The sequence below is a fragment of the Narcine bancroftii genome, unplaced genomic scaffold (genome assembly GCF_036971445.1).
Source record: "Narcine bancroftii isolate sNarBan1 unplaced genomic scaffold, sNarBan1.hap1 Scaffold_254, whole genome shotgun sequence".
Classification (NCBI taxonomy): Eukaryota; Metazoa; Chordata; class Chondrichthyes; order Torpediniformes; family Narcinidae; genus Narcine; species Narcine bancroftii.
In genome coordinates, this window is record NW_027211989.1 from 437509 (window position 1) to 461521 (window position 24013).

The 24013-nt window shown below is 45.5% G+C and overlaps 1 protein-coding gene across 2 annotated transcripts; it reads right to left on the minus strand.

Annotated features, from left to right (window-relative positions):
• Positions 1-17787: 17787 nt before the first annotated feature.
• Positions 17788-23990, minus strand: dctpp1 (dCTP pyrophosphatase 1). 2 transcript variants are annotated; one of them, XM_069912884.1, is made up of 3 exons: positions 21412-23990; positions 20991-21101; positions 17788-18234 (listed from the first exon to the last, which is right to left on the minus strand). In XM_069912884.1, the coding sequence occupies exons 1-3, from the start codon at positions 21651-21653 to the stop codon at positions 17955-17957; spliced, it is 633 nt and encodes a 210-aa protein (XP_069768985.1). In that variant the 5' UTR covers positions 21654-23990; the 3' UTR covers positions 17788-17954. The 2 variants fall into 2 exon arrangements, with proteins under 2 accessions (XP_069768985.1, XP_069768986.1); XM_069912885.1 differs by lacking the exon at positions 20991-21101 and having other exon boundaries at positions 17790-18234.
• Between the last annotated feature and the right edge of the window lie 23 nt (positions 23991-24013).

Genomic DNA, 24013 nt, shown 5'->3' on the forward strand with positions numbered 1-24013 from the left:
CCGACCCCTTGTTAAACTTAACCTCACAAACTTGGCCATTATGAACACACTTCAGTCCAGTGGGGGCCCCAACACAGTGTTCAGGAACGTCAGTCCAATCCGCAAAGTACTGTTTCGGTTCATTATGGGCCTCCCAGGCTGACCACAAACACTTCGTACAGTGGTTTTCTTCCCCAGCCCCTTTAAGGGCTCGGAACACCAGTACCCATAGTCCCCACATAGTGTCCATCACAGCCCCCTAAATTCTGTTGACTTCAATATAGAAATATCACTTCAAATACTGAAATACAGTCACCGTAATCCAATAGTCTCTTTAAAGGGACCCGTTCAAAAAGTTCTTAGACCGTAGTTGCTTCACAGGTTCGCAGTCATCTCCGTTCGAATCTGTTCCAGTGTCCGTGTCGGTGGGTCCGTTGCTGTTCACTGACTTCAATGATACCACGTCTCGCCTTTTCCCTGTAGTCGAACCGCGTGGGACGTCCTCTCCACCACTCTGTAGGGTCCCGTCCACCTGGGCTCCGACCACTTTCTCTTGATGACCTTTAGCAGAACCCACTCCGCGACTGAAGGTATCGGTGTTTCCACTTCTCTGTTGGGACTTGTGACCTGTTGTGAAAAATCTGACACCAGAGCCGTTAGTTTATCATAATAAAGCTTGCATCCCATTGAACTTACCTCATTCTTCGTAGTCTGAATTCCGGCTCCCGGTCCCGGAAACTGGTGCCCCGTTTGTAGTTCATATGGAGTAAATCCTGTCACAGAACTTACCGAACTCCTTATTGACATTAATGCCAGGGGCAACGCATCCACCCAATTTAGTTTGGTCCATGCCTGTACTTTCCCGATCTTACCTTTTATTGTTTGGTTCATCCTCTCCACTTTCCCTTGGGATTGTGGATGGTACACCGTTCCAAAGGCATGTTTCAATCCCAACATTGCTTCTACCTCCTGCAGATCGTTATTCTTAAAATGACTTCCATTATCGGACCTAATTTTTCTAGGAAATACGTGTCTCGGAATATACTGGTTGATCAGGAATTTACATACCGTCCTTGCATCTTCTCTTTTGGCAGGGAATGCCTCCGGCCACCCTGTGAACACATCCACTGCTACTAAGAGGTATCAATAGCCACTTACCCTCTCAATCATGTCCGTATAATCAAGTACAATTTCCTGCCCTGGTAACTTAGGTAACGGGAACTGTCCTTCATGTGGCTTTACAGTCGCCTTTACATTGAAAGTTATATATACCTCACACTCTCTAATATGGTTCTCCACCATCGCCGGCAAGAAGGGGTGCCACCAATGTATCAAATACCTTATCATCTGCTTTTTTCCACAGTGTGTTAGCCCATGCGCCTCCTCGAGGAGGGGTTTCATGAGTCCAGATGGTAAAACTGGCCTCCCGTCTATCGATCTCCATAGTCCTTGATCCTCGGTTGCCCCCCTTTCCTCCCATACCATCCTTTCCTGAGGTGATGCCTTTGCTTGTTCCTGTATTATCACTTCTACCCTACACGGTGGTAATAAGTCATGTGCTGTTCTGTCTGCCTGTATCATAAACTGAGGGCCGTATCCTGATGCCCTTTTAGCAGCCATGTCCGCTTCCTGATTTCCCCGAGCCACCATCGTATCTGTTCTATCATGTCCTTTACATTTAAGAACTGCTAATGCCCTTGGTTTCAGGAGGGCCTCAGCCAGTTTCCTAACGTTCTTCTCGTGTTTAATTGGGGTCATTGCTGCTGTTAAAAACCCACTTCTAATCCATTGACTAAGCTCAACCTGTATTGTCCCTACCACATATGCCGAGTCTGTAAATATATTGACCTCCTTCCCTTCTGCCCATTCTAATGCTGCTATCATTCCCTGTAGTTCTGCGAGTTGTGCTGACTCCTTTCCTCTCACTGTCCCTGTAATGATTTCTTCAAATCCTCCTGTAGTTTTTCGTACCACCGCATAGGCAGCTTTCAATCCATCTGTGGGGTGTCTGTAACAACACCCATCTGTAAACAAGGTTTCATCTGGTTCTCTTAAGGGTGTAGACTATAAGTCAGGTCTTATTTTAATATCCTTTACTACCCTCTTCTCACAACAGTGTGGTTCTCCCTCTCCCATATTGTCTGCCATGTTAATGCCTTCATGGGTAAACGTAACATTTGGAGCATTCAGGATCTTTTCTAGTCTCGTCTGCCTTAGCGAAGTCATTGTAAATGCTGTCGAGCTCACAAATGCTACAATACTATGTGTTGTTAATACCGTCAGACCTTGTCCCATTACTATGTGTGCCACCTTTTGTAGAATCTTTGCTACTCCCGCTGCATGTCTCGTACATGGTGGGTGTCTGTCTTCCGTCGGGTCTAGTGTGATACTCACATACATGAGCACACATTTTCCACCCCCTTTTTTCTGAAAAAGAACACCATCAATTGTGTGTGCTTTTTCAGAAACATCCAAAAAGAAAGGTAGTTTATAATTTGGAATCGCCAAATCTATAGCTGTTGTAAGAGCTTGCTTCAATAGAATAAAACTCATCTCAGCCTGTGCAGTCCAATCAAGTGTAGCTCCCAGATTCCTCATCCCCTGCTCATTCACCAAAGTTCGCAGTGGATGTGTCAACTCACCATACGATGGGATAAACTGCCTACTATAACCTGACAAACCCAAAAACGAAAGCATTTCCTTAACTGTCTTTGGTTTTGGATGATGCAGTATCGCTGTTCAATGTGCAGGGGAAATCCCTGTGCCTTTCGCTGAGACCATTCTACCTAAAAAGGTGACCACCTGTCTGCAGCATTGCAGCTTTGAGCGAGAGACTTTAAAGCCTGCCTTGAACAGCTGCACTAGCAGGAGACAGGTGGCCTCCAAACAGGAAGTATGATCAGGTGCTGCTAATAGGATGTCATCTGCATACTGGATCAGAACTACCCCACCTGGCAGTGCTAGCCCCCCCAGCTGTTCTTTCAACACCTGATTGAAAATCCCTGGAGATAAGATAAAGCCCTGCGGAAGCCTAGTATACCGCAACTTTCTACCTTTATACGTGAACGAAAACACATCTCTTAATGCTTCTGCCAGCGGCAAGCAAAAGAAAGCATTCGCTAAATCTATGCAAGAGAACCACTTGTGGTTAGGGGTTAAAGCAGTCATGGCAGTATATGGGTTTGGAACTGAAACTATGGGTGTTCGCACAATACCATTGATGCGCCTTAAGTCATGGGCCATCCGATATTTGCCCGTGTCTTGTTTCGGAACAGGTAAGATGGGTGTATTCCAACTAGAACACGAATGTTCCAACACCCCTGAATTCATAAGGCCATCAATGGTATCTGCCAAACCTTCCTCAGCTTCAGATTTGTGGTGTGAGAGATGGGAAAACTGATCTAAAATTATGAACATGAAGGAAACTAAAATTCATACATTAGTAAATGAATGTAACCAGTACAAACAGGATGAGCTTGGGAATTAGGATGCAGGAAAGCAGAGTCAGCACATTTAAGATAAGAATCTTCAAGTCTTTGTGACAAGATCAATGAGCCACCATAAGAATAAGATAAGGAGCGGTAAGGAACAATAGAATGTCGGAAGTTGAGGTAGGATGAGATAAGGGTCTCCTAGCCCTAGACAGAAGTACCAAGTTCTACATATCTAATTAGTTAACCTTACATAGATTTACAAAGTTATACATATTAAATTAGTTAACCCTAGACAGGATTAGCGAACTCTGCATATCAAGAGACTGTAGCTCGGAGAATCAGGAAGGTGTGAATAAGGACAATAACATGAAGGGACACCGACAGGATACCCCCTGGTCCACCAAGTGCACAGAAACAGCACGTAGGCAGGCAAGATTGCCTAATGCCAAACCTCTCCAGCAGGAGGCAGAAGAATGTAAGGGGGAGGGTATTCCTATACTGAAATCAACTGTATAAAAGTTGGGTGAGCCCCAGTGTATGTGTGTATTCCCAGGGTAAGGGGAAGCACCCAACTTTGCATTGTTGTTGTAATAAATGTTCTTTGTTCTCAATTTTTGTCTCGAGCAATTTCTTTAAAGGTAATTCTGTTTTTAACAGTGGGGATACTGCATCTGCCAAATTGGGGTGTAATCTGACAGTTCAAAGGTTATGGGATCAACCTGCTGACAAAAACCCACATCTGCTGATCCCACTGACCACAGATTCTCAGGGAGAGAATCTAGCATAGGGGCCGAGTCGGGGTGATCCATCTTCTCTCTACCATGAAAGTGTTCAATCTGTCTATGCTCAAGGAGGACTCGATCATATGTCGAGGCCAAAATCCTGTATGCCTGACACGATGAGGAGAACTGCACTGTTGGTATTTGGGTATCGGACAGTCACTTAGGGACATCAAGTTCCGACACATCGGTCCCAAATCTTTTGCCTGGTGAGTAGTGCCAATTGCAAGTGTGACATGAGGAATGGCCTCACCTGCCAACTCATACCATTCCAGCTGTTCAGATGTCAGTGCTACCGTAGCGGCCACTCCCTCCTTTCCTACCACTATGTAGTCCGAATTAATCTCCCATTGCCTGCCCTCTACCTCTTCATAAAAGGCATGCTGATACATTTCATCCCCATCCCTATCGTAAAAGAGGGTCATATGGGGGGGGTCCGAGGGAGGGGTATACGGGTGTAACATCTGGATCCACGGCTTCCATTGATTATAAAGCTTTAGCAGCCCTCCCTTTTGTGGGTCCTCCGGTTCCAACGGCCCCCAGTAAATGTCAGCCCATTGTCCCTCAGACGTGGATCCTCCAGCTGCCGCCAACAACATCTGAGAACTGGAATGAAGTGTAGTTAATGAACAGTTCATAGAATATCCATTTGGAAAGGTGACCTCTATTCCGCTGGGTCCACAAAGGATCGATACTCCGCACCTGACCAGCAGGTCTCTGCCCAAAAGATTAGTAGGGCACCTGGCTGACAAAATGTATTGATGTGTAAAAGTCTGTCCCGCCACAGAAGTGGCTAGTGGTGTAGAAAACGGCAGATTTTCTGGTGTACCCAAGAACCCAATCAGCTGGACGCTAGAGGATGATGTTTTAGCTTGAAACTCAGCGCCAGTGAGTGTTGAAAATCTGGCTCCCGTATCCAGTAAAAAGGATACTTCCATGTCCATTACTTTAATCTGCAGGAAAGGGTCTGCCAACCTAGCCTGCTCGTGGGTGCTCGGGCTCCGTCACTGTGGGCAATATTGCTCCTCCTCTGTCAGCAAAGGGAATTGTCTCTTCGGACCTAGAGCCGCATGGGGTGCCTGATGTACCGGGGGTGGCACTGACGATCTCTGGGGCTGGACCCAATGCTCATTTTGTGGTGGTCCATATCCCCTTCCCCCAGTGTCCTGAGGACCCCAAACTAGTGGGCAGTCTCTCTTCCAGTGTCCTGGTTGACCGCATACAAAACATACGGCTGGCTGCATTCGTGGAGCACCCCGACCTCTCCCTCTTACTCGGAATCCCCCCATTGGACCTCCCGTTCTGCCCACATAGGTGGGACCCGGTGCCCAATTTGGGGCCGGGTGCCAACTCGTATTATTCCCTTGTGGTGGCTGCGGTGGCTGCTGAATCATCTGGTTTGCACCCTTTGAGGAATTCTTTTTCGCCTCATTTGCCTTTTTCCTAGCCTCTTCCAATTGAAGCTTAAGGAGTTGCATTTGTGCCGACTCCGTAGTTTGTTTGTCCTCCTTTTGCTTAGCCCTGTAACGTTTCATGTAATGGGTCAAATGTTTTTCCCATTGCTCATTCGAGCAGCCAGGAATATCAGGGTTATTCTCTAACGCCTCCCTAACTACAGCTGGCAGTCCACTCATTACTGCAGCCCTCAAGAGTGTAGTCTGCAAGGGATCTGTGGCTGGGTGTACTCCTGCTTTATCCGTCCAACTCTCCTTACACTGACTCAAAAAGGTCAAGATCTCCTCATCCTCCTTTATGGAAAAGGTCAGGGACTACATGACACCGGGGGGAACGGGAAACTTATCCCGCATTGCCCCTCCTACTGCCGTAGCATGTTTGGCAAATGGCTCGGCATCGAGGCACCTAGTGATTCCTGCGATAATTTCTACCTGCTGTATCTCCCACAGCCCAAGCTGTTTCCCCAGTACTGCTCTCCAATCCCCTATAGCTATCTTATGTCCCATCGTATATTGGCAGAACTTTCCCATCCACGCTCCACCTCCCTCAGTTGGAGGTGGCATTTTGTCCAAAATACAATTCATGTCGGTGAATGAGAGGGGTTGATACCTTTCCCCAATTTGCGGACCCTTATAAATTAGCGGCATCTGTCTAGACCTTATAACAGAGCTCTGGGTCAGTCGTTAGTTCATAGGTCACCTGCACAGTGAGCTATTCCCCAAGACTGACCCCTATTGTCCAGTTGGCTCAGTTTATATAGATCAACCTTATCATACAAAACAAAAGTTGGCTTCCTTTGCTAGATCTTTTTGCATAAGGGTTATCACAAGTCATCTCCTGTTTTGCAGATATCTGGGGTGTAGCGCTTCCATCTTAATCCTCCAGGCCAGACTATCCTGTTGTTTTGATCAGAAATTAATTCATTCCCAGATATTTCTAATCACCATTCTGTTCCTGTCTGGCCAATTTCTGCTGTTCTCTTTAACACCTCCTCATGCCTTAATCTTCCTCCTAGACTGGTTTTCCATTCCCTTTGTTTCTTGCAGGCCATTCTTTGTTCTGGTCTGGCCTGTGTCTCCTGTGCTACTCACCACCTCCTTTAGTTTGAGCATTCCTCCTAAATCGTTTTATGCATTTCCTCTCCCTGTATTTGGGAGCAGACAATTTTGCTCAGCCAACTTTGCTCCATGCTGTGATTGCCACTTAATCACATTCCTCTTTTTCCCTGAACCATGCAGTAAATATAAAATTATTAATTAATCATTTCTTTCATAATGTTTTAACCCCTAGATTCCAACATTGGTCACACTGTCCGCCGGTACCCTGCCCCAGTCTCTCGACTCTCCCGGAGTCTGCAACCCCTCGTGGCTGCTGCCAATCAGCGGCGCCGCCATCTTGAGCCCAGACCCCGCAGTCATGGGATTTTTAAATAAAACGACAGTCAGCTCCTTTAACAGGCCGTTCAAAACCTGTACGGAGCAGGCTGAGGGCTGTCTGGGCAGTTGGATCCTGTGGGGCAGCAAAGTAACTCCACTCCACTGCTCTCCTGGGTCCACAACAACGGTTGTGTTGTGTGGCATTAGCTCCAGCAGCACTAACATTATTTGTACAGTTATGGACCCAGGGGACCCCAAAACCCAGGAGCAACAGACATTCACCAAGACAAATGGTTACTTAACAAATGTTGCTTTTAATTATCTTTAAACATGAAAACAGGATCAAACTTTAACTTAACACTGCTGACTTAAATAACCTAACTTCACCCCCTCCTAATTCTAAGCATAAGTATATGTAATGTGTGTGTAAGTTCAGAAAAGTTCTTTGGTTCACACTCCAATCTCACTTCTCATTCCTCCAAGTTCACTGGTTGCAGGCAATTCTTATACTGTGCATAGAATTTAACATTTACAAAGTTTACCAGGCTTTGGTGCTTGAAAGTGTTTGTATGTAACCTACTCTAACAAACCTTTCCCAATTTATCTCCCAAAAACATATCCCCCTTTAAAGGAATGTTAATTCTTGAGTTAAATTCAGTTATAAATAATCTGTCTTTAAAATCACTAAAGCAATAACAATACACAACATATAACATGTTACAATAAAGTAACTCAATACATGATCAATTTTAACATCTTGACAATCTGCTATCACATTATTTGTACCTCTGATATAATTAATTTGCAGATTATATTCTTGTAATATTAAACTCCAGTTTAACAATCTGTTTTATTCAAAAACACCAGAGGATTGTGGTCAGTAAATATCACAATTGGTTCATGAGAGGTACCAAGATACACATCAAAATTCTGCAGAGCAAATATTATAGACAAGAGTTCTTTTTCAATACTGCAGTGGCTCCCAACCTTTTCTTCCAACTCACATACCACTTTAAGTATTCCTTATGCCATAGAAATAAATTTGAAAACCACTGTTTTAATCGTGCCTAATTGACTTGTTATGTGCATGGTTTCGTAACTCCAAAGGAAATGGGCCAATGACAATTTTTCTCATGCAAAATATTTCAGTAACAATTGGGTCGAGAGCAGTAATTCTCAACCTTCCCTTCCCACTCACATACCACCTTAAGCAATTCCTTACTAATCACAGAGCACCAATGACATAGAGAATACTTAAAGTGGTATGTGAGTTGGAAGAAAAAGGTTGGGAACCACTGCAATAATGGAATAGTTCTTTTGATGAATATTGAATTTCTTTGAAAAGTAGGCAACTGGATGGTCAATTTCATTATGTTTTTACAATAACACTGCACCTGCTACCTCCTCACTGGCATTGACTGGCTAAAGAAAATGATTTGTCAAAATCAGGAGATTTTAACACAGGGCAATGGCATAGCATCTACTTACATTTTCTAAAGTTGTCTGACAAACTTTTGTCCACACAAATTTCTCCCCTTTCTTCAAAAGGTTGGTGAAAGGAAGAGCAACCTCAGCAAAATTTCCTATAATATCCTGCCATTCCTAAATACCTTCTCACTGCTTTCTTGCTATTGGGAATAGGAAACTCAGAAATTGCATTCACCTTAACTTGAATAGGTGCAACTTTGCCATGACCAACTACAAGATCCAAGTATGTTACAGTGGCATTTGCAAATTGACTCTTTGCTAAATTAACAGTTGTTTGCTTTGGATAATCTTGCAAACAATTGGTCCATTTCCTTCAAATGTTCTTCCCATGTATCACTTTTTGTGACCAAGTCATCAATATAAGCACCTGTATGTGTTAACCCTTGGATTACTGAATTAATCATCCTTTGAAATGTTGCAGGGGCATTTTTCATGCCAAAAGATAACACATTATACTCATATAAACCAGATGGAGTTACAATAGCTGAAATATTCTTTCCTCTCTCAGGTAAAGGCACGCACCAGTAACCCTTCAACAAATCCAACTTAGTAAGAAATTTTGCTTTCCCAATTTTATCAATACAGTCATGTATTCTCGGAATAGGATAAGCATCTGTTTTAGTTACTGAATTAACCTTCCTATAATCCATAGAGAACCTAACAGTTCCATCTGGTTTTGGTACCAGAACACAAGGAGAACTCCAATCTGAGTTTGAAGGTCTAATAATGTCATTCCTTAACATATATTCCACCTCCTGATCCGTGATTTTACTCTTCTGAGTGTTTATTCCATATGGGGGCTGTTTTATGGGATTAGCTTCTCCAAGATCTACATCATGGTAAATCACTGATGTCCTTTTTAGAACATCAGGGAACAAATTTGTGTATTTCAAAAGTAATTCTTTCAACTGCATCTGTTCTTGTAATTTAAGATGGCCTAACTTTTCTTCCAAATTTCCCAAAATTGTTGAGTTAGACAGGTCCACAGGAACCATGGTTTCTTTAAGGTTACCCTCACAAGATTCTGTTTCCATAATCTTATGATCCACCACTTCCTCCACTCTGTCAACACCCAACTCCTCTGATACAGATTGTTTTCCACTACCTTTAACCTCATAATAAGGCCTTATTAACAATTCACCCTGCAAGTCATATCCACAAGCCATTTCTTTACTCTGCTCTTCAGTTACTGCTTTCTCCCTTAAGCCAGCAAGATCTGCATCTATTTCCTGTTGCTGAATTAACTCTTTCCTTGACAAAGAGAAATCTTCACTCTCACAATGACCCTGTTCTTTCAAAAGTACTTCAGAAGAACTGGGCAAATCTCTATCAACTGGATCTTCTTCAGCTGTCATCATTTCCTTTGTCACAGACCTAGAGCAGGGTATATCTCACCATCCTCTCTAACCATATCCTAATGTGAGAAACAGAAGTACCTTCACAGAAATTGCTCGAGACAAAAATTGAGAACAAAGAACATTTATTATACAACAATGCAAAGTTGGGTGCTTCCCCTTACCCTGGGAATACACACATACACTGGGGCTCACCCAACTTTTATACAGTTGATTTCAGTATAGAAATACATTCTTCTGCCTCCTGGATGAGTTTGGCATTAGGCAATCCTGTCTGCCTAGTGCTGTTTCTGTGAACTTGGAGGACCAGGGGGTATCCTGTCGGTATCCCATCATGTCATTGTCCTTATTGACAAACCTGCCTTTGTTCTAATTCACACCTTCCCGGCTCTCAGGGCTAAAACTTTCTTATATGCAGAACTTGCTAATTCTGTCTAAGGCTAGAAGATCCTTGTCTTATTCAAACTAACTTTACTTCCTACATTCTAATATCTATTCTTATCCTATTCATACTGGCTTTATTCATTACACATATATCCATACTAGTTTCCTCATCTTTCATATTTTTTATATCAGTTTTACTTATCTCTCACACTATTCATACTGGCTTTATTCATTACACATATATCCATACTAGCTTTCTTCATCTCCTTCATCTCTCATATTTTCATATTAGTTTTACTCATCTCTCACACTTACAAGGCCAATTTATCAATCTTAAAACTGACCCAACCTTATCCTCTGCCAAATCATTCCCCAACAAAAATGAGATGTCCTGCATGGGTAATTTTGGAATTACTCCTACTACAACAGATCCTTTAACTAATTCTGAATTTAGCACAACCTTGTGAAGCGGTATTGACTCTACCACACCTCCAACATCTTTAATCAAAGTTGTCTCCCCTGTGTCAGTCCTTTGATCCACAGTTAAAACACTTCCCAACAACAACAGCCCCAGTATCTCTAAGAATTTTACCTGGAACCTGAGGTTCTCCCTCCTTTATTGAGACAAAGTCCTCTGACACAAAAGGCTTGAAAACATCCATGACCTCCTTACCAGGTTTGGCACCTCTGCTCTCCTTAAATTCCACTGTTTGAATACATGCTTCTGGTAAAACCTGTTTTTCTCTTTTCTTTCAAGACTGGTCAATTTGCAATCACATGACCAGGTTTCTTACAAAAGTGACATACAAGTGGAGAAGTTCTATCCTTTCCTACCTTTCCTTAGTCTTCTTTCTTAACATTTTCTCCAGATTTTATTCCAGGCCAACTATCCTGCTCCATACTAACCTTATGAACAGGTTTATTAATTTGTTCCACATTCTTCTTTTCTTTGGCTTGGCTTCGCGGACGAAGATTTATGGAGGGGGTAAATGTCCACGTCAGCCGCAGGCTTGTTTGTGGCTGACAAGTCCGATGCGGGACAGGCAGACACGGTTGCAGCGGTTGCAGGGGAAAATTGGTTGGTTGGGGTTGGGTGTTGGGTTTTTCCTCCTTTGTCTTTTGTCAGTGAGGTTGGCCCTGCGGTCTTCTTCAAAGGAGTAGCTGCCTACCGAACTGTGAGGCGCCAAGATGCACGGTTGGAGGCGATATCAGCCCACTGGCGGTGGTCTATGTGGCAGGCACCAAGAGATTTCTTTAGGTAGTCCTTGTACCTCTTCTTTGGTGCACCTCTGTCATGGTGGCCAGTGGAGAGCTCGCCATATAACACGATCTTGGGAAGGCGATGGTCCTCCATTCTGGAGACGTGACCCACCCAGCGCAGCTGGATCTTCAGCAGCGTGGACTCGATGCTGTCGGCCTCTGCCATCTCGAGTACTTCGATGTTAGGGATGAAGTCGCTCCAATGAATGTTGAGGATGGAGCGGAGACAACGCGGGTGGAAGCGTTCTAGGAGCCGTAGGTGATGCCGGTAGAGGACCCATGATTCGGAGCCAAACAGGAGTGTGGGTATGACAACGGCTCTGTATACGCTTTTCTTTGTGAGGTTTTTCAGTTGGTTGTTTTTCCAGACTCTTTTGTGTAGTCTTCCAAAGGCGCTATTTGCCTTGGCGATTCTGTTGTCTATCTCGTTGTCGATCCTTGCATCTGATGAAATGGTGCAGCCGAGATAGGTAAACTGGTTGACCGTTTTGAGTTTTGTGTGCCCGATGGAGATGTGGGGGAGCTGGTAGTCATGGTGGGGAGCTGGCTGATGGAGGACCTCCGTTTTCTTCAGGCTGACTTCCAGGCCAAACATTTTGGCAGTTTCCGCAAAACAGGACGTCAAGCGCTGAAGAGCTGGCTCTGAATGGGCAACTAAAGCGGCATCGTCTGCAAAGAGTAGTTCACGGACAAGTTTCTTTTGTGTCTTTGTGTGAGCTTGTAGGTGCCTCAGATTGAAGAGACTGCCATCTGTGCGAAACCGGATGTAAACAGCGTCTTCATTGTTGAGGTCTTTCATGGCTTGGTTCAGCATCATGCTGAAGAAGATTGAAAAGAGGGTTGGTGCGAGAACACAGCCTTGCTTCACGCCATTGTTAATGGAGAAGGGTTCAGAGAGCTCATTGCTGTATCTGACCCGACCTTGTTGGTTTTCGTGCAGTTGGATAACCATGTTGGGGAACTTTGTGGGGCATCCGATCCGCTCTAATATTTGCCAAAGCCCTTTCCTGCTCACGGTGTCGAAGGCTTTGGTGAGGTCAACAAAGGTGATGTAGAGTCCTTTGTTTTGTTCTCTGCACTTTTCTTGGAGGTGTCTGAGGGCAAAGACCATGTCAGTAGTTCCTTTGTTTGCGCGAAAGCCGCACTGTGATTCTGGGAGAATATTCTCGGCGACACTAGGTATTATTCTAGTTAGGAGAATCCTAGCGAAGATTTTGCCTGTAATGGAGAGCAGCGTGATTCCCCTGTAGTTTGAGCAGTCTGATTTCTCGCCTTTGTTTTTGTACAGGGTGATGATGATGGCATCATGAAGGTCCTGAGGCAGTTTTCCTTGGTCCCAACAAAGCTTGAAAAACTCATGCAGTTTGAAATGCAGAGTTTTGCCACCAGCCATCCAGACCTCTGGGGGGGATTCCATCCATACCTGCAGCCATCTTCAGCGCAAACTCCGGGAGATTCAAAATGAGTGGTGGACTAGCCTCGCCAAGCGAACCCAGCTCAGCGCGGACATTGGCGACTTCAGGGGTTTCTACGAGACTCTAAAGGCTGTGTACGGCCCCTCACCCCAAGTCCAAAGCCCGCTGCGCAGCTCAGACAGCAAAGTCCTCCTCAGCAACATGATCTCCATCCTCAACCAATGGTCAGAACACTTCCAATCTCTTTTCAGTGCCAACCGCTCAGTCCAAGATTCCGCCCTGCTCCAGCTCCCTCAACAGCCCCTAAGGCTAGAGCTGGATGAGGTCCTCACCCAGGATGAGACATATAAGGCAATTGAACAACTGTTCCACATTAGCTCTCTGAAAATGCCTATTATTCTGGAATGTACTTTTGTGAATCAGAGCAAATTCGTCAGCTAATCTCGCCACTTGTTGCCACGTCTCTCTCATCCAGGTATAATTTAATCTCCACTGGGGCACACCTTTTAATTTCCTCTATTAGTATTAATTCTCTCAATCTGTCAAAATCATTTTTTATTACTTTTGAGGTGCACCAACGGTCAAAATACACAGGTTTCTTCAGAGCAAAATCCACATAAGACTGATTCCATGTTTTCACCAAACTCCTTAATTTTTGCCTATATGCCCCTGGAACCAACTCATAAGCTTTCAATACTGCTTGCTTAACAGTCTCATAATTTACCACTTGCTCTGCAGTCAAACTAGAGGATGCAACTTGTGCTTTTCCTTTCTATATAACCATATAACCACTTACAGCACAGAACAGGCCAGTTCAACCCTACTAGTCCATGCCGTAACAAATCTCCACCCTCCTAGTCCCACTCACCAGCACCCGGTCCATACCCCTCCAGTCCTCTCCTATCCATGGAACTATCTAGTCTTTCCTTAAATGTAACCAATGATCCCGCCTCGACCACATCTGTCGGAAGCTCATTCCACATCCCCACCACCCTTTGCGTAAAGAAATTTCCCCTCATGTTCCCCTTATAATTTTCCCCCTTCAATCTTAAACCATGCCCTCTAGTTTGAATCACCCCCTTTCTTAATTGAAAAAGCCTATCCACGTTTACTCTGTCTGTCCCTTTTAAAATCTTAAACACCTCTATCAAGTCCCCTCTCAATCTTCTACGCTCCAGAGAAAAAAGCCCCAGACTGCACAACTTCCCTGTAACTCAAACCTTGAAATCCTGTCAACATTCTCGTGAACCTTCTCTGCACTCTCTCTATTTTGTTTATATCTTTCCTATAATTTGGGGACCAAACTGTACACAGTACTCCAAATTTGGCCTCACCAATGCCCCGTACAATTTCATCATAACCTCCCTACTCTTGAATTCAATACTCCGATTTATGAAGGCCAACATTCCAAATGCCTTCTTCACCACACCATCTACCTGAGTATCAGCCTTGAGGGTACTATTTACCACAACTCCTAAATCCCTTTGTTGCTCTGCACATCTCAATAGCCTACCATTTAATGCATGTAACCTATTTAGATTTGCCTTTCCAAAATGTAATACCTCACACTTATCTGTATTAAATTCCATCAGCCATTTCTCAGCCCACACCTCCAGCCTTCCTAAATCACCTTTTAATCTACGGTAATCTTCCTCACTGTCCACAACATCACCAATCTTTGTATCATCCGCAAACTTGCTTATCCAATTCTCCACCCCTACTTCCAGATCGTTAATATATATAACAAACAATAGTGGACCGAGGACCGATCCCTGAGGAACTCCACTAGTCACCGGCCTCCAATTGGACAAACAATTTTCTACCACTACTCTCTGACACCTCCCATCCAACCATTGCTGAATCCATTTCACTACCTCCCCATTTATACCTAATGCCTTCCACCTTTTTTCCTAACCTCCTCTGGGGAACTTTGTCAAAAGCTTTACTAAAGTCTAAATAGACAACCTCCACAGCTTTCCCTTCATCATCCTTTTTTGTAACCCCCTCGAAAAACTCAATCAGGTTTGTCAAGCATGATCTACCCCTGACAAAACCATGCTCATTACTCCCTAGCAATCCCTGTACCTCCAAATAATTGTAAATACCATCCCTCAGAACACTTTCCATCAACTTGCCCACCACAGACGTCAGACTCACGGGCCTATAATTCCCAGGTTTACATTTAGACCCTTTCTTAAACAGTGGAACCACATGCGCCACCCTCCAATCCTTTGGTACTACCCCCATGGCCAGTGACATCCTAAATATCTCTGTTAATGGCTCCACTATCTGTCCACTAGCCTCCCTGAGTGTCCTTGGGAATATTTTGTCCGGTCCCGGAGATTTATCCACCTTTATCTTTTTCAACACCGCCATCACTACCTCCTCGGTTATCCTTATATGCTTCATGACCTCCCCACTATTTTTCTTTACCTCAACTGGTTCAATATTTTTTTTCCCTAGTGAATACCGAGGCAAAGAAATCATTCAAAATTTCCCCCATTTCCTCTGACTTCTCACTCAGCCTACCCTCGCTATCTACAAGGGGTCTAATTTTATCCCTCACTAATCTTTTACTTCTCTTTTGGCCATATTGAGCTCTCAGCAACCTTTTCAAAAAGCAGAAAATATGTATCTATATCTCCCTCATCAAAAGGAGGCACTAGATTTACCTCTCCCCAGGAGTTACAGCCTCAGCTCTCTTACCTTTATCTATCTCCATTCTTAACTTCTCTCATTGAAACTGTTTGTCCCTTTCAGCCAACTCTAACATATATTTCCTCTGTCCCTTTCAGCTTCCTCTAACATATATTTCCATTTTCTCTCAGCCTCTGCTCTTTGCTTTTCAGCTTCATATTGTTGTCTCTGCAACTCAAAATAACATTTCTCTCTTTCTTCCTCCACCCTCAATTTCTCCAATACCAATTCAAAAGATCTATTCTCTGGAAAATTTTCTAAGTCTTCCTCAACAGATTTTCCTTTGCTTATATAATATTTCACTACAATCCTCCCTATTTGTACTTTTCTCATCCAATATTTAACTTCAGCAATATTCAATCCCTTAGAAACAGCCATCAGTTCCTCTTTTCTCATGCTCTGCAGCTCTGCAGGTAATGGTTGTAACAAAAATGTATCCATATCCATTGCTATTGTTTTTCCAGGCACCAGCTTTGTTAGCTTGCTTTAAGTTAGCTGCAGCAAACAGGCCGTTAATCCCTTCTAGTTTGTGCTAACCATCATCTCCCTAGTCCTATTGACCTGCTCCCACTCCATAACCCTCCAGGCCTCTCCCAACCATGTCTCGATCCAATATATTCTTAAAACACACAATCGAGCCCATGTTCTCCATGTCGGATGGCAGTTGGTTTCAACCTCCCACCAATGCTCTCAGTGAAGAACTTTTCCCCCCTCATGTTCCCCTTAAACCTTTCTTCCTTCATCTTAAAACTCTGACCTCTCGTATTTATCTCCCCCAATCTAAGTGGGAAAGCCTACTCACATCCACTCTGTGTATATACCCCTCATAATCTTGTAAACCTCCATCAAATCTCCCCTCATTCTTCTATGCTCCAGGGAATAAAGTCCCGAACCTGTTTAACCTTTCCCTGTAACTCAGTTCCTAAAGTCTGGGCAACATCCTAGTAAATCTTCTCTGCATCTTTCTATCTTATTGAGATCTTTCCTGTAGTTCGATGACCAAAACTGTACACAATGCTCCAAATTTGGCCTCACCAATCTCTTAAACATCTTCAACATAACATCCCAACTCCTGAACTCAATACTTTGATTTATAAAGGCTAAGATACCAAAAGCTTTCTTTACAACCCTGTCCACAAGCGACGCCACTTTCAGGGAACAATGTAACTGTATTCCCAGATCCCTCTGTTCTACCGCACTCCTCAGTGCCGAACATTTATTGTGTATCTCCTATCTTGGTCTGTCCTTCCAAAATGCATCACCTCATACTTGTCTTCATTGAACTCCATCTGCCATTTATTGGCCCGTTCTCCCAGCTGGTCCTCTGGCTTAAGAAATATCTCCATGACTGTTTTGAATTGATGCCCTTTTACCCTGACGTTGCGCGATCTTGTCCTGGACTCCCCCACCGTGGGGAACATCTTGGCCATGTCCACTCTGTTCAGGCCCCTCAGCATTCCTCAACAGGGCTCGCCCCTCATCCTTCTGTCCTCCAATGAGAACAGTCCAAGAGCTGACAACCGTTCCTCTCAGACTAACCCTTTCATTCCTGGTATCGTTCCAGTAAATCTTCCCTGAACCCCCTCCAACACCAGCAAATATAGAGCCCAAAACTGTACACGGTTCTCCACGTGAGGCATCACCAGTGCTTTATATTTAATCCCCCTCTCCCCTCCCCCCGGGGTGATGGATATTAATCCCCTTTCCCTCAGAGATGTCTCTCCCTAAAGTCACTGATGTTAATCCCTCTCCCCCTGGGGTCACTGACATTAATTCCTCCCCTGAGACACTACCCCCTCCCCCGGGATCACTGACGTTAATCCCCCTCCCTCAGTGACCCTTCCCCCCTTGGGGTCAGGTCATTGATGTTAATCCCACCTCCATCAGTGACCCTTGTCCTCCCTGGGGTCATTGACCTTAATCCCCCCCCCACCACTGTGACCCTTCTCCCCACACCCCCGGCCCCTGGATTTAATGGAACAAATTTCTGTTTTTACATTTTAATTTAAAAACTTTTCAGTTATTCTCAACCATACCCCACCCTCTCCCTCTTTTCCCAGACTGACCCCCACATGCTCTGTGGAAAATGCCACAGTATCAGTGCAGTCCTCCTCACTCACTCCCCCCTCCACCTTCCCCTCCTCCACAGACCCTCTCAAATGGGTACAGCCCAGTTCACCACCCCCTCCCCCTATCCCAGTACTGGGTGTATTTGCTGGCAGACCCCTGGACTCTCTCAGTGGGATACTTGGCCCAGTTCAGCCCCTGACTCAGCACCCCCTCCCCCCAGTCGTGGTGCTGGGTGTATTTGAGGGCAGACCCCTGGACCCTCTCAGAGGGATACTTGGCCCAGTTCAGCCCCTGGCTCAGCACCCCCCTCACCCCCATCCTGGTACTGGGTGTATTTGAGGGCAGATCCCCGGACCCTCTCAGCAGGGTACTTGGCACGGTTCAGCTCCATCTTCTCCAGGACAGCCCGGGGAAGATCCACCCCGCACTTGGATGACAGCTCGACCAGGTAGAGCAGGACATCACTCAGCTCATGGCGCAGGGAGGCTCGTTCCGTGTCTGACCATCCTGGGAGACCCTCTGGCACCTCACCCCGCCACTGACTAGGGGTGGGAAGGAGAGGGAGAGAGATGGGGGATGGGAGAGAAGGGGGGGTGGGTGAGAAAGTGGGGTGTAAGACGTAGGGAGAGAGAAGAGGGAAAGGGAGAGATTTTGGTTTAATTTCTTGTTTTTTTTTAATTTTTATTTTTCACACTATGAATCATATTAACCAAAATACACATAAACATATCCCTCTTGAATATACAGTGTCATTTTCTCCCCTTTTTCCCGCCTCCCTTCCCACCCCCTCCCCATCCACTCAATGTTCAACATATATTATACATTAAACCCATTAAACAATGTCATCACACAATGAAAATAAACAAGAAAATTGTGTCATCTACTTTTACCCATCTTCTTCTCATTCTGTCATTTTAGGTGGTGGAGGTCCACGGTAGGACTTCTCTATTGTGTTCCATGTACGGTTCCCAAATTTGTTCAAATATTGTGATGTTATTTCTTAAATTATATGTTATTTTTTCCAATGGAATACATTTATTCATTTCTATGTACCATTGCTGTATTCTCAGGCTATCTTCTGATTTCCAGGTTGACATAATACATTTTTTTGCTACAGCTAAGGCTATCATAATAAATCTTTTTTGTGCTCCATCCAAATCGAGACCAAGTTCTTTACTTCTTATATTACTTAGAAGAAAGACCTCTGGATTTTTTTGGTATGTTGCTTTTTGTGATTTTATTTAATACCTGATTTAGATCTTCCCAAAACTTTTCCACTTTCTCACATACCCAAATTGCATGTACTGTTGTTCCCGTTTCCTTCTTACAGCGAAAACATCTGTCTGATACTGTTGGGTCCCATTTATTTAACTTTTGAGGTGTGATGTATAGCCTGTGTAATCAATTATATTGTATCATGCATAACCTCGTGTTTATTGTATTTCTCATAGTTCCAGAGCATAGCTTTTCCCATGTTTCATCCTTTATCTTTACGTTTAGATCTTGTTCCCACTTTTGTTTGGGTTTACAGCTGATTTCATCGTTCTCTTTCTCTTCCAGTTTGATGTACATGTTTGTTATAAATCTTTTAATTATCATTGTGTCTGTAATCACATATTCAAAACTGCTTCCTTTTGGTAACCTCAGCCCCTGCTTCCAAATTTGTCCTTCAAGTAGGTTTTCAGTTGGTGGTATGTAAACATTGTACCGTGAGTTATTCCATACCTGTACTTCATTTGTTCAAAAGATAATAATTTATTTCCTGAAAAACAATTTTCTATTCTTTTGATTCCTTTTCTCTCCCATTCTTTAAAGGAAAGGTTATCTATTGTGAAAGGGATTAGTTGATTTTGCATCAATATTAATTTTGATAGTTGATAATTTGTTTTTTTCCTTTCTACGTGAATCTTCTTCCAAATGTTGAGCAGATGGTGCAGTACTGGTGAATTCCTATAGTATATGTTCAGGTACCTTCTCCCCTATTTTATCTAGCTCTCATCTGGTCCAATCTGGTTTTTCCCTTGTTTGGTTTAATGTCTTGTTGAGGATCTACACCCCTCTCCCCGAACGACCACCTACCCCTCACTCAAAGAGCTTTGGTTCAGGATCTGCCCTCAGAGCAGATGGTGGGATGGGGGTTGATCAGTGAATGCCTTGGAAAGGAGCAGTTATTCCTGATGGTCTCTCTGCACCCCCTTCCCATCAACCTGGTGAACGGTGGGGAGTGTTGTTGAACAGAGAGACCTCGGGGTACAGGGACTGACATGGTGAACGGTGAAGAGTGTTATAGAACAGAGAGACCTTGGGGTACGGGGACTGATATGGTGAACAATGGGGAGTGTCGTCGAACAGAGAGACATCAGGGTTCGGGGACCGACACGGTGAATGGTGGGGAGTGTTGTCGAACATAGAGACCTTGAGATACAGGGACCGACAAGGTGAATGGTGGGGAGTGTTGTAGAACAGAGGGACCTTGGGGTACGGGGATCGACACGGTGAATGGTGGGGAGTGTTGTAGAACAGAGAGACCTTGGGATACAGGGACCAACATGATGAACGATGCGGGAGTGGCTGGAGGCGAATCCACGGACACTCATTGTCTCTGACGGGACTCTCTTCTTCCTGTTTTGTCAGGGTGCTGGGCGACACACCGCGGCTCTTTGCCCTCCATGCGGTGGAGGTTTGGTATTTCATGTAGGTTATATTTTAATGCATGTATCCTGACTAAAAGGGAAGCTGAGAGCTCAATGTATCGGGGTCTGCACTCCCTGGGGTTCAGAACAAGGGGGAGGGGCACCTCATTCGAACCCGACTACTGCAAGGGTTGGACGGAGTGGGCATGGGGAGGGTTTTCTAAGGTAGGGGGTGTCTGAGAGCAGAGGGGTTGGCCTCAGAGTAAAAGTGAAGTCCCTTGGAACAGAGACGAGGGTAGATTTCTCCAGGTAGAGAGCGATGGAGATCAGCCATGGAGGCCGGTCTTTGAGGATATTCGGTCCTTTTTTGGGGGAAGGGTGGAGGGATAATGGGACAGGGAGAGGGAAGGGGATGGGAAGAAGGGGAAGGGAGAAGGGGAGAGGGAAGGGAGAAGGGAAAGGGGAGAGGGAAGGGAGAAGAGGACAGGGAGAGGGAAGGAGAAGGGGATGGGGAGCAAGGGAACAGAAGAGGACGGAGAGGAGAGAGAAGGGGACAGGGAGCGAGGGAACAGAAGAGGACGGAGAGGGGAGAGAAGGGGACAGGGAGAGAGGAGACAGAAGGGGCAGGGAAGAGAGGGGCCGACTAGACACCACCTCACACCTACAAGAGTTCAGCCAACTCCCCGACCTCTCCGACTAGCGCCAGGAGTAGGTTCCGCGGTGGGTGGAACTGGTCCCAGTCTCGCTCATCTGTGAACGCTGCCTGTAGCTGGCGGCTGGGGGCAGAGGGGATGGGAAGGGACAGGGGTGAGAGAGAGAGAAAAAAACAGAACAGGGGAGAGAGGTGGGGATGGGAGTGAGAGTTGGGGAGATATGGGTAGGGGGAGAGGGAGAGAGAGAGAGGGAGGAATTGGGAGAGACAGGTGAGTGATATGGCAGAGTACGGATCTCGTCTCACAGTCACCCCCTCCCCTTTTTCTTCCCTCTCTATCTCCCCTTCTCTGTCCCTCTCCCTTTTTCTCCACCCTCTGTTTCCCTCTCACCCTTTTGTCCCCCTCTCCCTTTCCCCCCCACCCCATCACTTACATTTCCTCCAGGTTGGGCCGCTCACTGAAACAGCTCCTCCCAGATGCGTCCCCGGGTCCTCCCGCAGGGGAATGCTCCGTTGCTCCCTCAGATCCTCCCGCCGGGGAATGGCCCAATGACCCCCTGGACCCACTCGCTGGGGAACAGCCCAATAACCCTGTGGACCCTCCCGCCGGGTCTTGCCCTGGTCCTCCCGCCAGGTTCTGCACCTCTCCACCCCTTGGTGTTCCCGGCGCCGCCATCGCTCCAAATCCCAGCCCGCCTCCTTCCCCTCTCCTACAATCAGAACCTCGTGTTGCTCTGACTGACGGCGGTGCCACTCCAGCCCGCTGATTGGACACACTGATCAGTCCCCTTCCGGCTCATTTCTCTTCATCGTATCCGACTCTCCTGACAGCGCAAATTTTAGCCAATCATAGGATTATATATCTCCGCCCATTCCGACTCTCAGCCAAACAGAACAGCCGCATATTCTCATTGGACCCAACCATGGAGGGGCGGCACGGCAATGTCAGCCAATCAGTGCGGGACTCCTCGCCAATGAGCGGCACCCCGACGGCCGGGGCTCAGGGAGGATGTTGGGAAAGTTTGTCCTCGCCTCGGAGGGAGTCAAAGATAGAATGTTTGCGGCAGAGGGTTAGAGGTGGAGGGGGTAGGGGTGATTGTAGGGAAATGTGGAGGCATAGAGGTATGTGTAGGAGGTAAGGGAGTGTGTAGCGTGTAGCAGATGGTATAGGGGTGTGTAGAGTTGGTGTAGGGGCTTGTATAAGGGACAGGGGTGGATGTTGAGGAGTGTTTAGGGGTAGGGGTTATGAGAGGGTATAGGGTGTGTGCAGGAAGTAGGGGAGTGTTTAGGGGGGTAGGGGTTATAGGATGTGTGTAGGAAGTAGGGGAGTGTTTAGGTTGTAGGGGTAGCTGAGTGTGTGTAGGGATCTGAGTGGAGTAGGGGAGTGTATATAGGAGTAACAGAATTTGTAGTGGGTAGGAGTGTGTGTGGGATGTAGGAGTGGGGGTAGGGAAGTATGTAGGAGGTAGTCACTCATTCCACTGGATTTTATCCTCTTATCTGATGCTGTTGAATAAAATTTGCTTCTGTCCCGTCTGTTTTGTACCGGGACCATGTGGGACCACCCACATTCGGTAGCACTTCCTCATTCATAGTACATTACAGCACAGTGGCTCTTTGGCCCTTCTAGTGCCAAACTTTCTGCCTCGTCCCACTGATTGACAACACAATTGAGATGGTTAGCCTAGTGGTCTTACCTCGTCAGTGACCTGGGTTCGAATCCTACATTGTTTGCCATTTATGCGCATTTTCCCCAGGAGCTTGTTTCTTCCCACCATTTGAAAAGTACAGGGGGTGTCTGTTAATTGGATGGCATGGACTTGTAGGCCAAAAAGGCCTGTAACCGAGCTGTGTGTATGTAACACAGTCAAGAGGAAGAGTGATCAAAATATGAGTATGGGGAAGAGCAATCACAAGTGAAGGGGAAGAACGATCACCACACTGTCGAGGAAGAAGAATGTGGTTGAGCTGGAAGAGCGAACACAACATGGATGTTGGGGAAAAGCAATCAATACAGGGAGGAGAAAAGAGAAATTACAATACAGTCAAGGGGAAGAGTGCTCAGAGGGAAAGGAAAGAGTGATCACAGTATGGTGAAAGGAAGGAGCAATTACAACAATCAAGGGCAAGAGTGATCACAATATGATCAAGGGAAAAGATCACAACATGAAGTGGAGAGCAATCAACACAGTCAAAGGGAAAAGAGATCAAGCATGGCTAAGGCCAAGAGTGATTACAACACAGTTATGGAGGGAGATTGATCACAATACTGTTGATGGGAAGAGATTGGAACACAGGACAATCATGATGGAGAAGAGTGAACATAACACTGCTGAGGGGGAAGAGCAATCAAAACAAGGAAGACCAATCAAAAAACAGTGAAACAGGAAGAGCAATCAGAACAAGTTTAGTGGAAGAGCATTGATAACACAGTGAGGGGGAAAGAGCAATCATAATTTGGCAAGGGGGGGGGGAAGTGTGATCACAACTTGAAAAAGGGGAAGAGCAAACAACAGTTAGTGGAAGAGCATTGAAAACAGCAAGGGGGAAGAGCAATCAATGCTGTTACAGTGTACTTAACACATTGAGGAGAGACATTAAGACAGGGAATAGTTAGAGCCATCACCACATGGTCAACAGGGAAGAGTGATCACAACACATTGGAGGGGAGAAGTGACTGCAATACGGTGAAGGAGAAAAGCGATCACAACACACTGAAGGGGAAGAGTGATCAGAACATGGTGAAGGGAAAGAGTGATCATAACATGGTGAAGGGAAAGAGTGATCATAACATGGTGAAGGGAAAGAGTGATCATAACATGGTGAAGGGAAGAGTGATCATAACACAATGAAGGGGAAGTGATTACTGCACAGTCAAGGAGGGAATTCTGACACCTGACAAAGGGGGGCTTTCACCTCCCACAGATGCACCCCCATGATGCGGCCGAAAAACTGCCCTCAACCCCCAGCGTCCATAGATTTTCACTTCATTGCCTCCCAGGACACCCTCTTCCTCCAAATCTCCAACCCACCTCT

Bases quoted from the DNA above. Each gene is read 5' to 3' on its own strand.
- dctpp1 (XM_069912884.1), bottom strand. From the start codon at position 21,653: ATGGCGGCGCCGGGAACACCAAGGGGTGGAGAGGTGCAGAACCTGGCG. The intron at 21,102-21,411 runs GTAAGTGATGGG...CTCTGCCCCCAG, and splicing joins CGGCCCAACCTGGAGGAAAT to CCGCCAGCTACAGGCAGCGT. The intron at 18,235-20,990 runs GTAGGTGTGAGG...TCCCACCCCTAG, and splicing joins GGGGAGTTGGCTGAACTCTT to TCAGTGGCGGGGTGAGGTGC.